This window comes from Hemitrygon akajei, chromosome 17 (assembly GCF_048418815.1).
Source record: "Hemitrygon akajei chromosome 17, sHemAka1.3, whole genome shotgun sequence".
Lineage (NCBI taxonomy): Eukaryota > Metazoa > Chordata > Chondrichthyes > Myliobatiformes > Dasyatidae > Hemitrygon > Hemitrygon akajei.
Window position 1 is genome coordinate 1,807,856 of NC_133140.1, and position 14,380 is coordinate 1,822,235.

General features: G+C 49.0%; 1 protein-coding gene across 2 annotated transcripts in view; it reads left to right on the forward strand.

Annotated features, from left to right (window-relative positions):
- Positions 1-1,721: 1,721 nt before the first annotated feature.
- The window catches only part of necab2 (N-terminal EF-hand calcium binding protein 2), a 153,588-nt gene continuing 140,929 nt past the window's right edge, over positions 1,722-14,380 (forward strand). Inside the window, exons 1-2 of one of the 2 annotated variants that reach the window (XM_073069570.1) lie at positions 1,722-1,975; positions 2,554-2,578. In XM_073069570.1, the coding sequence (XP_072925671.1) occupies positions 1,739-1,975; positions 2,554-2,578 (262 nt within the window). In that variant the 5' untranslated portion in view covers positions 1,722-1,738. Of the gene's footprint in view, positions 1,976-2,268; positions 2,342-2,553; positions 2,579-14,380 lie in introns of those variants that run through there. The other variant, XM_073069572.1, reaches the window with a different exon arrangement.

Consider the following 14,380-nt stretch of genomic DNA (forward strand, 5'->3'; position numbering starts at 1 on the left):
CCCTCCAAGCCGCTATGATCCCTCACCTGTGAGCACAAGGCTGGCCCTTCACATGGAAGGCCAGAAGGTAATGTTCAAACACAGGCAGGAGCATTTGCAACAAGCAATGCGAAGCAGGGGGATGTGTGTGTGTGTGTGGGGGGGAATTGACAGTTAAAGCTCTGGGTCTGGCCTCCACTGATGCTGCCTGACCCTCTCAGTTTCTCCACATCTAGATTGTCTTTGCTTGTGTCCTTAAGGGGCATTTGCAGTCACAGAAATGCACACACGGATGGAATACCAACACACACACACACACACACACACACACACACACACACACACACACACACACACACTCACACACACACACACACACACTCACACACTCACTTTTGTATGCATTTCAGGAATGTTATCTTAGAAATGCACCAACCCAGATACACGTACAAAATTCTGTATAAATACAAATTACTAATTCTGTGCACCTACAGCACTCAGCACTTTGCATAAAACAGACACTGAGACACACAGATTCATGGATATTGAAATCCGGCACACAAGGACACTACATATAGATGCTTAAATGTACCAACTCACACACAGACGCGCACGCACACACACACACACACACATAGACACACACATACACACACACACACACACACACACACACACACACACACACACACACACACACACACACACACACTCACACACACACACACACAGCCACACAGACATATACACACATATACACACAGGCACAGGCAAACACACACACACACACACACACACATAGACAGATACACACACAGACAGATAGACACAGACACAGAGTCATACACACACACACACACACACACACACGAGGAACACAGGTACAGTCTTACATAACCATAGCCACACATTCCATCATACATTCACACACACCGATGTACAGGGCAGGTGAATTTACACCAAATGTCCAGAGGCACGGGTACATGTCTGTACATATAAACTCAAAGACAGATGCTCAGTCAGAAACAGACAGATGGACGCAGGGCCAGATGCACCAATTTATATGTGGCACTAACGCACAGAAACACAAGCACTTTCACACGTGAAAAGTCACCTCACAGAAGCAAATACAGGAACACTCATCGGTAGCCGCAGAGAGTCAGGTCGACACATTGCAGTGTTTATAAATGTTGTTCTGATACGTCGCTACCGTGCCCCTCAACCGACATGCGTTTAGAAATTGTGATGTATGTGTACAACTGTTAAAATATGGGCTAATGAGACTACTAGCCTTGCGGCACCGGGCAGCCTGCCGGGTTTGCTGCTGTCTCAGTCCCTGGATTTGTTTTGCAAGAGCTTTCAGTCTCATACTTCCGGGTGCAGGAGCATCGCTAGGCGAGAACATCCTCTGGGGAAGGAGCAAGCAGACTCCTATCCCCCTCCTCTACCTGCTTCTCCCTATTCTCCCCTCCATTCCTTCTTCTTCCGCCTCTCCCATTCTCCCTGTATGTTCCGCACTCTCTGACCCCCGCTGCTTCCCCCTCCCATCATCTGCCCCTCTTTTTCTCCACTCTGCTCCACCGGGTCTCTTTCCTCTGTATCTGACCGCTTTCTCTATCCGCTGCCTCTGCCCCAGCGCGAATGCGTGAGCGGTGACGGCAAGGGGAGGGGAGAGAAGGAAAGGGGAGGAGTGCGGTGCGGTGCGGTGCGGGCCGGGGGAGGGAGGGAAGGGGTGGGGAGGGGTCCGGAGGGTGTGAAGATGTGCGCTCAGGAATCCCGCTACTGCACGGACAGCGTCCAGCGCTTCGGCACCGCTCTTGACAAGCAGCCGCCGCGCCAACGCAGCATCAGGAGTCTGGACGGGGTCCTGCGCTGGGTCTTCACCAAGATGAACGAGAAGAAGTTCGGAGAGAAGGAACCCGCAAAAGGAGAGCCGCCGGCTTGTCAGGACCGGCCCAATCCTGAGAACAGGAAGGGCATCTCAGTCATACTGGATGTAGGTAACTCCCTCCCGGTTCCCGACTAATGAATCAACAACTTTAGATTGTTAGTGAAGGAAAACGAGCGCTGGGTTTGTTTCCCAATGCAGGCAGTGGGCAACTTTCACACGTTAGTTTCCAATTGCAGAGTGCGCAGCAGTCCTTAGACGCTGCAGAGAAGACAAAATCACCCATTGACAAACCAAAGATGACGAGAGAGAAAGACACACACACACGGGCAGCTAAGAGAGGGGCAGGGGAAATGGGGGAGGGACGGGAGAACTAGGGAGAGGATGAGAAGCAAGGAGATGGGAACGGAGAGGATGCTGCCTAGAGACCACGGGAGCGAGAGCGAAGGGACGAAGAGCGATCTGTTGGCCAAAGTTAGACATGTTAAATTGTGCAGAGGGTTGGAGTAACATGTGCGTATTTATCCGGCTTCTTGACCGCTGATTTGCTGCTGAAATGTGCCATCGGACACTGCAAACCTAACGGGGGATTTCTGAATGAAAGGCATGCTTGTGTGTCTCCTGGATTTGTTCTCTGCCCAGACTGCGCGAGCCGCTCTAAATTCTATGTTCTTTTTCCCCTCTAGATATTCCGAAGAGCTGATAAAAATGGTAAGGACTGATTCCAATCTGTCATATGCGAGAATATTTTAGTTCCACAGTTGTTAGATGTCAGTTCCTGGGTCTCGGCATTTAAAGAGTTAACATTACAAAGCTGGGTATGTAAAACTGAGCTTTTATTCATTTGAGTTTCATTGACTGAGGCACCAAGTCAATGAACCGGAGTGCGGGCTTTTTAACCCTAAGTTGGGCTGCATACGCAGCCACTTCAGGCCGAGATGAGAGGGTTAAATTTCCAGGGTAGTTTTATTAGGCTTGAGTTCGGTTTCGTTTTGCAGACTGGTTGGTGAGCTGATTAAATGCCGAAAGAATTGAATTGACTAGGAAGACGTGCTCCCTGCCGGGGGACTCCACATCACGGCGACAGGGCAGGAGGATCGGGGATTGCGGAAGTGCGGGGGCGGGGGCGGGGGCGGATGGAGTCTGTGAGCTGAGAGGATTAGCATATGAAATGATGGGGTGGGGTGTCGTGTGAGAGGATCAGGAGCTACGTTTCTTGTTGGTTTGTGAGAATTAACGCAGAGATGAGGGGCTGTTATCCGAAAATAATGCGGTTCAGTGTCAGATTCTGATCACAGGTGAGGGAGAGAACGAGGTGGCGTGGGGGGGGGGGGGGGGGGGGGGTAAAACCGGGCCAATTCTGTGTATGTACCTGCATATATGTGCACGGGGTTCCAATAGCAGTCACTCACCGAGTTAATGATTACAGCACTGGCTCACTGGATATGCGTTTTAACACACTGGTTCATGGGGCTTGTCCTCTGGATCACTGCCTCTCTGGGTGTAGGTTTGATGGACACTGCCTCTCTGGGTGTAGGTTTGATGGACAGTGGGTCAGGGTATAGGTTTGATGAATACTGCCTCTCTGGGTGTAGGTTTGTTGGACACTGCCTCTCTGGGTGTAGGTTTGATGGACACTGGGTCAGGGTATAGGTTTGATGAATACTGCCTCTCTGGGTGTAGGTTTGTTGGACACTGCCTCTCTGGGTGTAGGTTTGATGGACACTGGGTCAGGGTATAGGTTTGATGGACACTGCCTCTCTGGGTGTAGGTTTGTTGGACACAGCCTCTCTGGCTGTAGGTTTGATGGACAGTGGGTCAGGGTATAGGTTTGATGAATGTTTGTCGTGGGCAAAGTACTGGAGAGTTTAACATCGGTAGCTGAGCGAAGGGCGCTTAGTAGGCTACGGTCAATTATGGAAAACTCTGAACATCCTCTACATAGCACCATCCAGAGACAGAGAAGCAGTTTCAGCGACAGGTTACTATCGATGCAATGCTCCTCAGACAGGATGAAGAGGTCAATACTCCCCAATGCCATTCGGCTTTACAATTCAACCGCCAGGACTTAAGAACTTTTTAAAAGCTATTATTAATGCTTTTTGAGATAGTGATTTAGATGCATATCATATTTTTTAATGAGTTAAGTATTGTATGTAATTAGTTTTGCCATAACAAGTGTATGGGACATTGGAAAAAAAAAGTTGAATTTCCCCATGGGGTTGAATAAAGTATCTATCTATCTATCTAACACTGCCTCTCTGGGTGTAGGTTTGTTGGACACTGCCTCTCTGGGTGTAGGTTTGATGGACACTGGCTCAGGATATAGGTTTGATGGACACTGCCTCTCTGGGTGTAGCTTTGTTGGACACTGCCTCTCTGGCTGTAGGTTTGATCGACAGTGGCTCAGGATATAGGTTTGATGGACACTGCCTGTCTGGGTGTAGGTTTGATGGACACTGCCTCTCTGGGTGTAGGTTTGATGGACATTGCCTCTCTGGGTATAGGTTTGATGGACACTGCCTCTCTGGGTGTAGGTTTGATGGACACTGGGTCAGGGTATAGGTTTGATGGACACTGCCTCTCTGGGTGTAGGTTTGTTGGACACTGCCTCTCTGGGTGTAGGTTTGATGGACACTGGCTCAGGATATAGGTTTGATGGACACTGCCTCTCTGGGTGTAGCTTTGTTGGACACTGCCTCTCTGGCTGTAGGTTTGATCGACAGTGGCTCAGGATATAGGTTTGATGGACACTGCCTGTCTGGGTGTAGGTTTGATGGACACTGCCTCTCTGGGTGTAGGTTTGATGGACATTGCCTCTCTGGGTATAGGTTTGATGGACACTGCCTCTCTGGGTGTAGGTTTGATGGACACTGGGTCAGGGTATAGGTTTGATGGACACTGCCTCTCTGGGTGTAGGTTTGTTGGACACTGCCTCTCTGGGTGTAGGTTTGATGGACACTGGGTCAGGGTATAGGATTGATGGACACTGCCTCTCTGGGTGTAGGTTTGTTGGACACTGCCTCTCTGGGTGTAGGTTTGATGGACACTGGGTCAGGGTATAGGTTTAATGGACACTGGGTCAGGGTATAGGATTGATGGACACTGGGTCAGGGTATAGGTTTGATGGACACTGCCTCTCTGGGTGTAGGTTTGTTGGACACTGCCTCGCTGGGTGTAGGTTTGATGGACACTGGGTCAGGGTATAGGTTTGATGAACACTGCCTCTCTGGGTGTAGGTTTGTTGGACACTGCCTCTCTGGGTGTAGGTTTGATGGACACTGGATCAGGATATAGGTTTGATTGACACTGCCTCTCTGGGTGTAGGTTTGTTGGACACAGCCTCTCTGGGTGTAGGTTTGATGGACACTGGGTCAGGATATAGGTTTGATGGACACTGCCTCTCTGGGTGTAGGTTTGTTGCACACTGGCTCAGGGTATAGGTTTGTTGGACACTGCCTCTCTTGGTGTAGGTTTGTTGGACACTGCCTTTCCGGGTATAGGTTTGATGGGCTCTGCCTCTCTGGGTGTAGGTTTGATGGAAACTGGGTCAGGGTATAGGTTTGATGGACACTGGGTCAGGGTATAGGTTTGATGGACACTGCCTCTCCGGGTGTAGGTTTGTTGGACACTGGGTCAGGGTATAGGTTTGATGGACACTGCCTATCTGGGTGTAGGTTTGTTGGACACTGCGTCTCTGGGTGTAGGTTTGATGGACACTGGGTCAGGGTATAGGTTTGATGGACACAACCTCTCTGGGTGTAGGTTTGTTGGACACTGCCTCTCTGGGTGTAGGTTTGATGGACACTGGGTCAGGGTATAGGTTTGATGAACACTGCCACTCTGGGTGTAGGTTTGTTGGACACTGCCTCTCTGGGTGTAGGTTTGATGGACACTGGGTCAGGGTATAGGTTTAATGGATACTGGGTCAGGGTGTAGGTTTGTTGGACACTGCCTCGCTGGGTGTAGGTTTGATGGACACTGGGTCAGGGTATAGGTCTGATGAACACTGCCTCTCTGGGTGTAGGTTTGTTGGACACTGCCTCTCTGGGTGTAGGTTTGATGGACACTGGCTCAGGATATAGGTTTGATTGACACTGCCTCTCTGGGTGTAGGTTTGTTGGACACAGCCTCTCTGGGTGTAGGTTTGATGGACACTGGCTCAGGATATAGGTTTGATTGACACTGCCTCTCTGGGTGTAGGTTTGATGGACACTGGGTCAGGGTATAGGTTTGTTGGACACTGCCTCTCTGGGTGTAGGTTTGTTGGACACTGTCTCTCTGGGTGTAGGTTTGTTGGACACTGGCTCAGGGTATAGGATTGTTGGACACTGCCTCTCTGGGTGTCGGTTTGTTGGACACTGCCTCTCTGGGTGTAGGTTTGATGGACACTGGGTCAGGGTATAGGTTTGATGAACACTGCCTCTCTGGGTGTAGGTTTGTTGGACACTGCCTCTCTGGGTGTAGGTTTGATGGACACTGGATCAGGATATAGGTTTGATTGACACTGCCTCTCTGGGTGTAGGTTTGTTGGACACAGCCTCTCTGGGTGTAGGTTTGATTGACACTGGGTCAGGATATAGGTTTGATGGACACTGCCTCTCTGGGTGTAGGTTTGTTGCACACTGGCTCAGGGTATAGGTTTGTTGGACACTGCCTCTCTTGGTGTAGGTTTGTTGGACACTGCCTTTCCGGGTATAGGTTTGATGGGCTCTGCCTCTCTGGGTGTAGGTTTGATGGAAACTGGGTCAGGGTATAGGTTTGATGGACACTGGGTCAGGGTATAGGTTTGATGGACACTGCCTCTCCGGGTGTAGGTTTGTTGGACACTGGGTCAGGGTATAGGTTTGATGGACACTGCCTATCTGGGTGTAGGTTTGTTGGACACTGCGTCTCTGGGTGTAGGTTTGATGGACACTGGGTCAGGGTATAGGTTTGATGGACACAACCTCTCTGGGTGTAGGTTTGTTGGACACTGCCTCTCTGGGTGTAGGTTTGATGGACACTGGGTCAGGGTATAGGTTTGATGAACACTGCCACTCTGGGTGTAGGTTTGTTGGACACTGCCTCTCTGGGTGTAGGTTTGATGGACACTGGGTCAGGGTATAGGTTTAATGGATACTGGGTCAGGGTGTAGGTTTGTTGGACACTGCCTCGCTGGGTGTAGGTTTGATGGACACTGGGTCAGGGTATAGGTCTGATGAACACTGCCTCTCTGGGTGTAGGTTTGTTGGACACTGCCTCTCTGGGTGTAGGTTTGATGGACACTGGCTCAGGATATAGGTTTGATTGACACTGCCTCTCTGGGTGTAGGTTTGTTGGACACAGCCTCTCTGGGTGTAGGTTTGATGGACACTGGCTCAGGATATAGGTTTGATTGACACTGCCTCTCTGGGTGTAGGTTTGTTGGACACTGTCTCTCTGGGTGTAGGTTTGTTGGACACTGGCTCAGGGTATAGGATTGTTGGACACTGCCTCTCTGGGTGTAGGTTTGATGGACACTGGGTCAGGGTATAGGTTTGATGGACACTGGGTCAGGGTATAGGTTTGATGGACACTGCCTTTCTGGGTGTAGGTTTGTTGGACAAGGCCTCTCTGGGTGTAGGATTGATGGACACTGGCTCGGGATAGGTTTGATGGACACTGGGTCAGGGTATCTGTTTGAGGGACACTGGGTGACGGTATTGGTTTGATGCACACTGCCTCTCTGGGTGTAGGTTTGATGGCCACTGGCTCTCTGGGTGTACGTTTGATGGACACTTCCTCTCTGGGTGTAGGTTCGATGGACACTGCCTCTCTGGGTGTAGGTTTGATGGACACTGGGTCAGGGTATAGGTTTGATAGACACTGGCTCAGGGTATAGGTTTGTTGGACACTGCCTCTCTGGGTGTAGGTTTGATGGACACTGCCTCTCTGGGTATAGGTTTGATGGACACTGGGTCAGGGTATAGGTTTGTTGGACACTGCCTCTCTGGTTGTAGGTTTAATGGTCACTGGGTTAGGGTATAGGTTTGATGGACACTGGGTGAGGGTATTGGTTTGATGGACACTGCCTCTCTGGGTGTAGCTTTGATTGGCACTGGGTCAGGGTATAGGTTTGATGGACACTGGGTCAGGGTATAGGTTTGATGGACACTGCCTCTCTGCGTGTAGGTTTGATGGACACTGGGTCAGGGTATAGGTTTGATGGACACTGCCTCTCTGGGTGTAGGTTTGATTGGCACTGGGTCAGGGTATAGGTTTGATGGACACTGCCTCTCTGGGTGTAGGTTTGTTGGACACTGGGTCAGGGTATAGGTTTGATTGACACTGCCTCTCTGGGTGTAGGTTTGTTGGACACTGGGTCAGGCTATAGATTTGATTGACACTGCCTCTCTGGGTGTAGGTTTGATAGACACTGGGTCAGGGTATAGGTTTGATGGACACTGCCTCTCTGGGTGTAGGTTTGTTGGACACTGTCTCTCTGGGTGTAGGTTTGTTGGACACTGGCTCAGGGTATAGGATTGTTGGACACTGCCTCTCTGGGTGTAGGTTTGATGGACACTGGGTCAGGGTATAGGTTTGATGGACACTGGGTCAGGGTATAGGTTTGATGGACACTGCCTTTCTGGGTGTAGGTTTGTTGGACAAGGCCTCTCTGGGTGTAGGATTGATGGACACTGGCTCGGGATAGGTTTGATGGACACTGGGTCAGGGTATCTGTTTGAGGGACACTGGGTGACGGTATTGGTTTGATGCACACTGCCTCTCTGGGTGTAGGTTTGATGGCCACTGGCTCTCTGGGTGTACGTTTGATGGACACTTCCTCTCTGGGTGTAGGTTCGATGGACACTGCCTCTCTGGGTGTAGGTTTGATGGACACTGGGTCAGGGTATAGGTTTGATAGACACTGGCTCAGGGTATAGGTTTGTTGGACACTGCCTCTCTGGGTGTAGGTTTGATGGACACTGCCTCTCTGGGTATAGGTTTGATGGACACTGGGTCAGGGTATAGGTTTGTTGGACACTGCCTCTCTGGTTGTAGGTTTAATGGTCACTGGGTTAGGGTATAGGTTTGATGGACACTGGGTGAGGGTATTGGTTTGATGGACACTGCCTCTCTGGGTGTAGCTTTGATTGGCACTGGGTCAGGGTATAGGTTTGATGGACACTGGGTCAGGGTATAGGTTTGATGGACACTGCCTCTCTGCGTGTAGGTTTGATGGACACTGGGTCAGGGTATAGGTTTGATGGACACTGCCTCTCTGGGTGTAGGTTTGATTGGCACTGGGTCAGGGTATAGGTTTGATGGACACTGCCTCTCTGGGTGTAGGTTTGTTGGACACTGGGTCAGGGTATAGGTTTGATTGACACTGCCTCTCTGGGTGTAGGTTTGTTGGACACTGGGTCAGGCTATAGATTTGATTGACACTGCCTCTCTGGGTGTAGGTTTGATAGACACTGGGTCAGGGTATAGGTTTGATGGACACTGCCTCTCTGGGTGTAGGTTTGTTGGACACTGGGTCAGGGTATAGGTTTGATGGACACTGCCTCTCTGGGTGTGGGTTTGATGGACACTGGGTCAGGGTATATGTTTGATGGACACTGCCTCTCTGGGTGTAGGTTTGATGGACAATGCCTCACTGGGTGTAGGTTTGATGGACACTGGGTCAGGGTATAGGTTTGATGGACACTGCCTCTCTGGGTGTAGGTTTGTTGGACACTTCCTCTCTGGGTGTAGGTTTGATGGACACTGGGTCAGGGTATAGGTTTGATGGACACTGCCTCTCTGGGTGTAGGTTTGATGGACACTGCCTCACTGGGTGTAGGTTTGATGGACACTGGGTCAGGGTATAGGTTTGATGGACACTGCCTCTCTGGGTGTCGGTTTGATGGACACTGCCTCTCTGGGTGTAGGTTTGATGGACACTGGGTCAGGGTATAGGTTTGATGGGCACTGGGTCAGGGTATAGGTTTGATGGACACTGCCTCTCTGGGTGTAGGTTTGTTGGACACTGGGTCAGGGTATAGGTTTGATGGACACTGCCTCTCTGGGTGTAGGTTTGATGGAAACTGGGTCAGGATATAGGTTTGATGGGCACTGGGTCAGGGTATAGGTTTGATGGACACTGCCTCTCTGGGTGTAGGTTTGTTGGACACTGGGTCAGGGTATAGGTTTGATGGACACTGCCTCTCTGGGTGTAGGTTTGATGGAAACTGGGTCATGGTATAGGTTTGATGGACACTGGGTCAGGGTATAGGTTTGTTGGACACTGCCTCTCTGGGTGTAGGTTTGATTGGCACTGGGTCAGGGTATAGGTTTGATGGACACTGCCTTTCTGGGTGTAGGTTTGTTGGACACTGCCTCTCTGGGTGTAGGATTGATGGACACTGGCTCAGGATATAGGTTTGATGGACACTGCCTCTCTGGGTGTAGGTTTGTTGGACACTGGGTCAGGGTATAGGTTTGATGGACACTGCCTCTCTGGGTGTCGATTTGATGGACACTGCCTCTCTGGGTGTCGGTTTGATTGGCACTGGGTTAAGGTATAGGTTTGATGAACACTGCCTTTCTGGGTGTAGGTTTGATGGACACTGCCTCTCTGGGTATAGGTTTGATGGACACTGCCTCTCTGGGTGCAGGTTGAATGGACACTTCCTCGCTGGGTGTAGGTTTGAGGGACACTGGTTCACTGGGTGCAGGTTCGTGGCGCCTACCTCTCTGGGCATTGGCTCTGTCTCACTGAGGTGGAAACCATGTAGCTGTTGACAGTCTGAAAGGTGGGTTTTAGAGACAATCATAATGCAGCTGATAACCCTCCATCATGTCTATTATGAAAGACACAGCAGGATCCCAGTCTGCCCCTGAAGACGGCTTTTTAGTTCTGTGAGATTACTGATCATGTGACTGTTCTCTGTGAGATTACTGATCATGTGACTATTCTCTGTGCGATTACTGATCACGTGACTGATCTGTGAGATTACTGATCACGTGACTGTTCTCTGTGAGATTACTGATCACATGACTGCTCTGTGAGATTGCTGATCACGTGACTGTGCTCTGTGAGATTACTGATCACGTGACTGATCTCTGTGAGATTACTGATCGTGTGACTGTTCTCTGTGAGATTACTGTTCATGTGACTGTTCTCTGAGATTACTTATCACGTGACTGTTCTCTGTGAGATTACTGATCACGTGACTGCTCTCTGTGAGATTACTGATCATGTGTCTGTTCTCTGTGAGATTACTGATCACGTGACTGCTCTGTGAGATTACTGATCACGTGTCTGTTCTCTGTGAGATTACTGATCACGTGACTGTTCTCTGTGAGATTACTGATCACGTGACTGCTCTCTGTGAGATTACTGATCACGTGACTGTTCTCTGTGAGATTACTGATCACGTGACTGCTCTCTGTGAGATTACTGATCACGTGTCTGTTCTCTGTGAGATTACTGATCACGTGACTGTTCTCTGTGAGATTACTGATCACGTGACTGCTCTCTGTGAGATTACTGATCATGTGACTGCTCTGTGAGATTACTGATCACGTGACTGTTCTCTGTGAGATTACTGATCACGTGACTGCTCTCTGTGAGATTACTGATCATGTGACTGCTCTGTGAGATTACTGATCACCTGTCTGTTCTCTGTGAGATTACTGATCACGTGACTGTTCTCTATGAGATTACTGATCACGTGACTGCTCTCTGTGAGATTACTGATCATGTGACTGCTCTGTGAGATTTACTGTTCATGTGACTGCTCTGTGAGATTACTGTTCATGTGACTGTTCTCTGAGATTACTTATCACGTGACTGTGCTCTTGTGCTTAACGTCACTTGATTCACTCTACATCAGACACAGGAACAGGCCATTTGGCTAATCACCTTCTTGTCCATCTACACTAATCCCATTTTCTCACTTTAGGGCTGTTTCCTTCCACAACGTGCCGATTAAATGCCTTAAACGTTGAGATTGTTTCTGATTCTGCCACCATCTCTAGTAGCAAATTCCAGATATCAACCACTCTTTGTGTGAAAAAAACAACTCAACCCTCAGATCCCCTTTGAAACTCCTTCAGTTTGCCTTTAACCCATTACTTTGTGTTTGATGTTCCCACCACGGGACAAAGATTTTCACTATCTATTCATTTACTTCAATCAGGTCACCACTCTTCTTCCTTCACTCCAGGCAAACAAACTCAGCTTGTTCAATCTCTGCCCATAACCAAAACCCTCCAATCCAAGCAAGATCCTGGCAAGGCTCCTCTGCACTCTCCCCAGTATAGTGTGCTGACCAAAACTGCACCTAACACTCCAAGTAGCAAGTGTTGAGTGAAGTGACCACATAATATACCGTCTATTCTATGCCATGACGTCTGAAGACAAGCGTGTCATTCCATCTTCACTATCCAATTTACATGTTTTCAGGAACAACAGGCTTGACTTGAATTGAATTGAATTGACTTTATTTCTTACATCCTTTGCATACATGAGGAGTAAAAATCTTTATGTTACATCTCCATCTAAATGTGCAATCATAGTAATTTATAATAAATAGAACAGTCAATGTAATATAGAGTACACTCAAATCAGCGTGAGTTAATCATTCTGATGGTCTGGTGGAAGAAGCTGTCCCTGAGCCTGTTGGTTCTGGCTTTTATGCTGTGGTACCATTTCCCGGATGGTAGCAGCTGGAATAGATTGTGGTTGGGGTGAGTCGGGTCCCCAGTGATCAGATGGGCCCTTTTTACACATCTGTCTTTGTAAACGTCCTGAATCATGGGAAGTTCACAACTACAGATGCACTGGGCTGTCCGCTCCACTCTCTGCAGAGTCCTGCGATTAAGGGAGGTACAGTTCCCAGACCAGGCAGTGATGCAGTCAGTCAGGATGCTCTCAATAGAGGGACCTTGTTTACCAAGGTCCCTGTATTCAACAACATTCCTTAGTGTGCTACCATGTCCTACCTCTCTCTATATGACTTCCCACTTGTCAGGATTAACTTCCAGCTGCAAATGTGCAACTTTTCTTATGATCTGCTGTTCTTTAGATAACCTTCCTCACTGTCCACAACTCCACTGACTTTTGGGTCATCCAGAGACTCAGTAATCCTACCTCCTACATTTACATTTATACATATCGCAGGCATTAAGAGTTTGTGGTAGACCACAGATGTCCAGATGGTAAAGCATTGGTCCATTGTCACTGTGTGCCTCCTCTCACGAAACCCATGTCAGATCTAGGTCACCAGCTCCCTTTGGATTCCTGCTGCCTGTCCAGAGAGCCTTTCGGAGGAGGAAATGCCAGTCTCACCCTCTGGTAGCAATAGTATAAGGACAGCTACAGGGACGAGAATGTCATTTACTTCTGTTTATTTGGGGATAGGACTGCTTACCTACCCCTTGCCTCTCTTCTTCACTCTCTCCCATGGTCTCCTCTCCTGTTAGCCCATTTTGTCTTCCACCTATCATCCCCCCTCCCTCACCCTACCCAGTCTTCCCTCTCACCTACCAGTTTGTACCACGCCCCACTTTGTTGTGGTCTTATTATCTTTTTATTCTGGTTTCTGACTCTTTCCTTTCCAGTCCTGATGAAGGATCTCAGCCCAAAATGTTGACTGTTGATTCCCCTCCATAGACACTGCCTGATGGGCTGAGTTCCTCCAGCATGTTGTGTGCATTGCTCAAGGCACCAGATTGCCTCTTTACTTGCAAACTCTTCTCCAAAGTCAATTATTAATCCTTTATATACTTACAAAACTGCCTGCGTCGGTGAATGGCAATGGGGAAGGTGGTAGATGTCTCGGTCTCTGCTGTGGGTTAGGTGGCAACTCCTTGGTCTTGGACATTTGTGCAGTGCGCTCACTGGAGCTCAGGACTCCTGGTCTGCGGGTGAGAAAGACCAGTGTTTGCCTTCCTCTGCTTTCCCAGTCGTTGACCTCAGGGCCTTTTGAATGTGTCTCTACAGCCTGCTCCTGCTTGGTTAGTGCTGTAACTATGCGTTGTCTTGCCTTGGGGATCACTTCTCTTTCTCTGCAAAGACCACATGATGAAGGTGCTGGAGGTGGGAGGAATGTGGGGAGTGTCCGAGAACCCAGTCTAACCTTTATCGCCAGCAGTGTTTTGTTTCACTTGTCTGCTGTTTGCAATGACTTCTCTGTTCATTAAAAAGAAACTATTTCCCAAAATAACTTCTCCACATTTGCTTTTCACTCATACCTTGTCTGGCTCTTCACTCTTGCCTCATTTTTTTTCTGAATAATTTATAGACGGCAGTCTGCTTCCTCATTAGCTGTTTTCCCTTCAGACTGTGAATCACCAAAGAGCCAGGTGCCTTGTTTTATTTTCTGGTAGGGATTGAGGTCTCTTTCTAAACAAGGGTTTGAATGATCATTCTCTGCATTTGAGGGCTGGCTCATCACCTTTGCACTCCTCCCGTTACTCTATATTTGGCAGCCTTAAACCAGCTCCTCCACTCATTGTCCTCATCCCGTGCTGGGGTTGCTGTGGGATCTTGCCTTACACTTC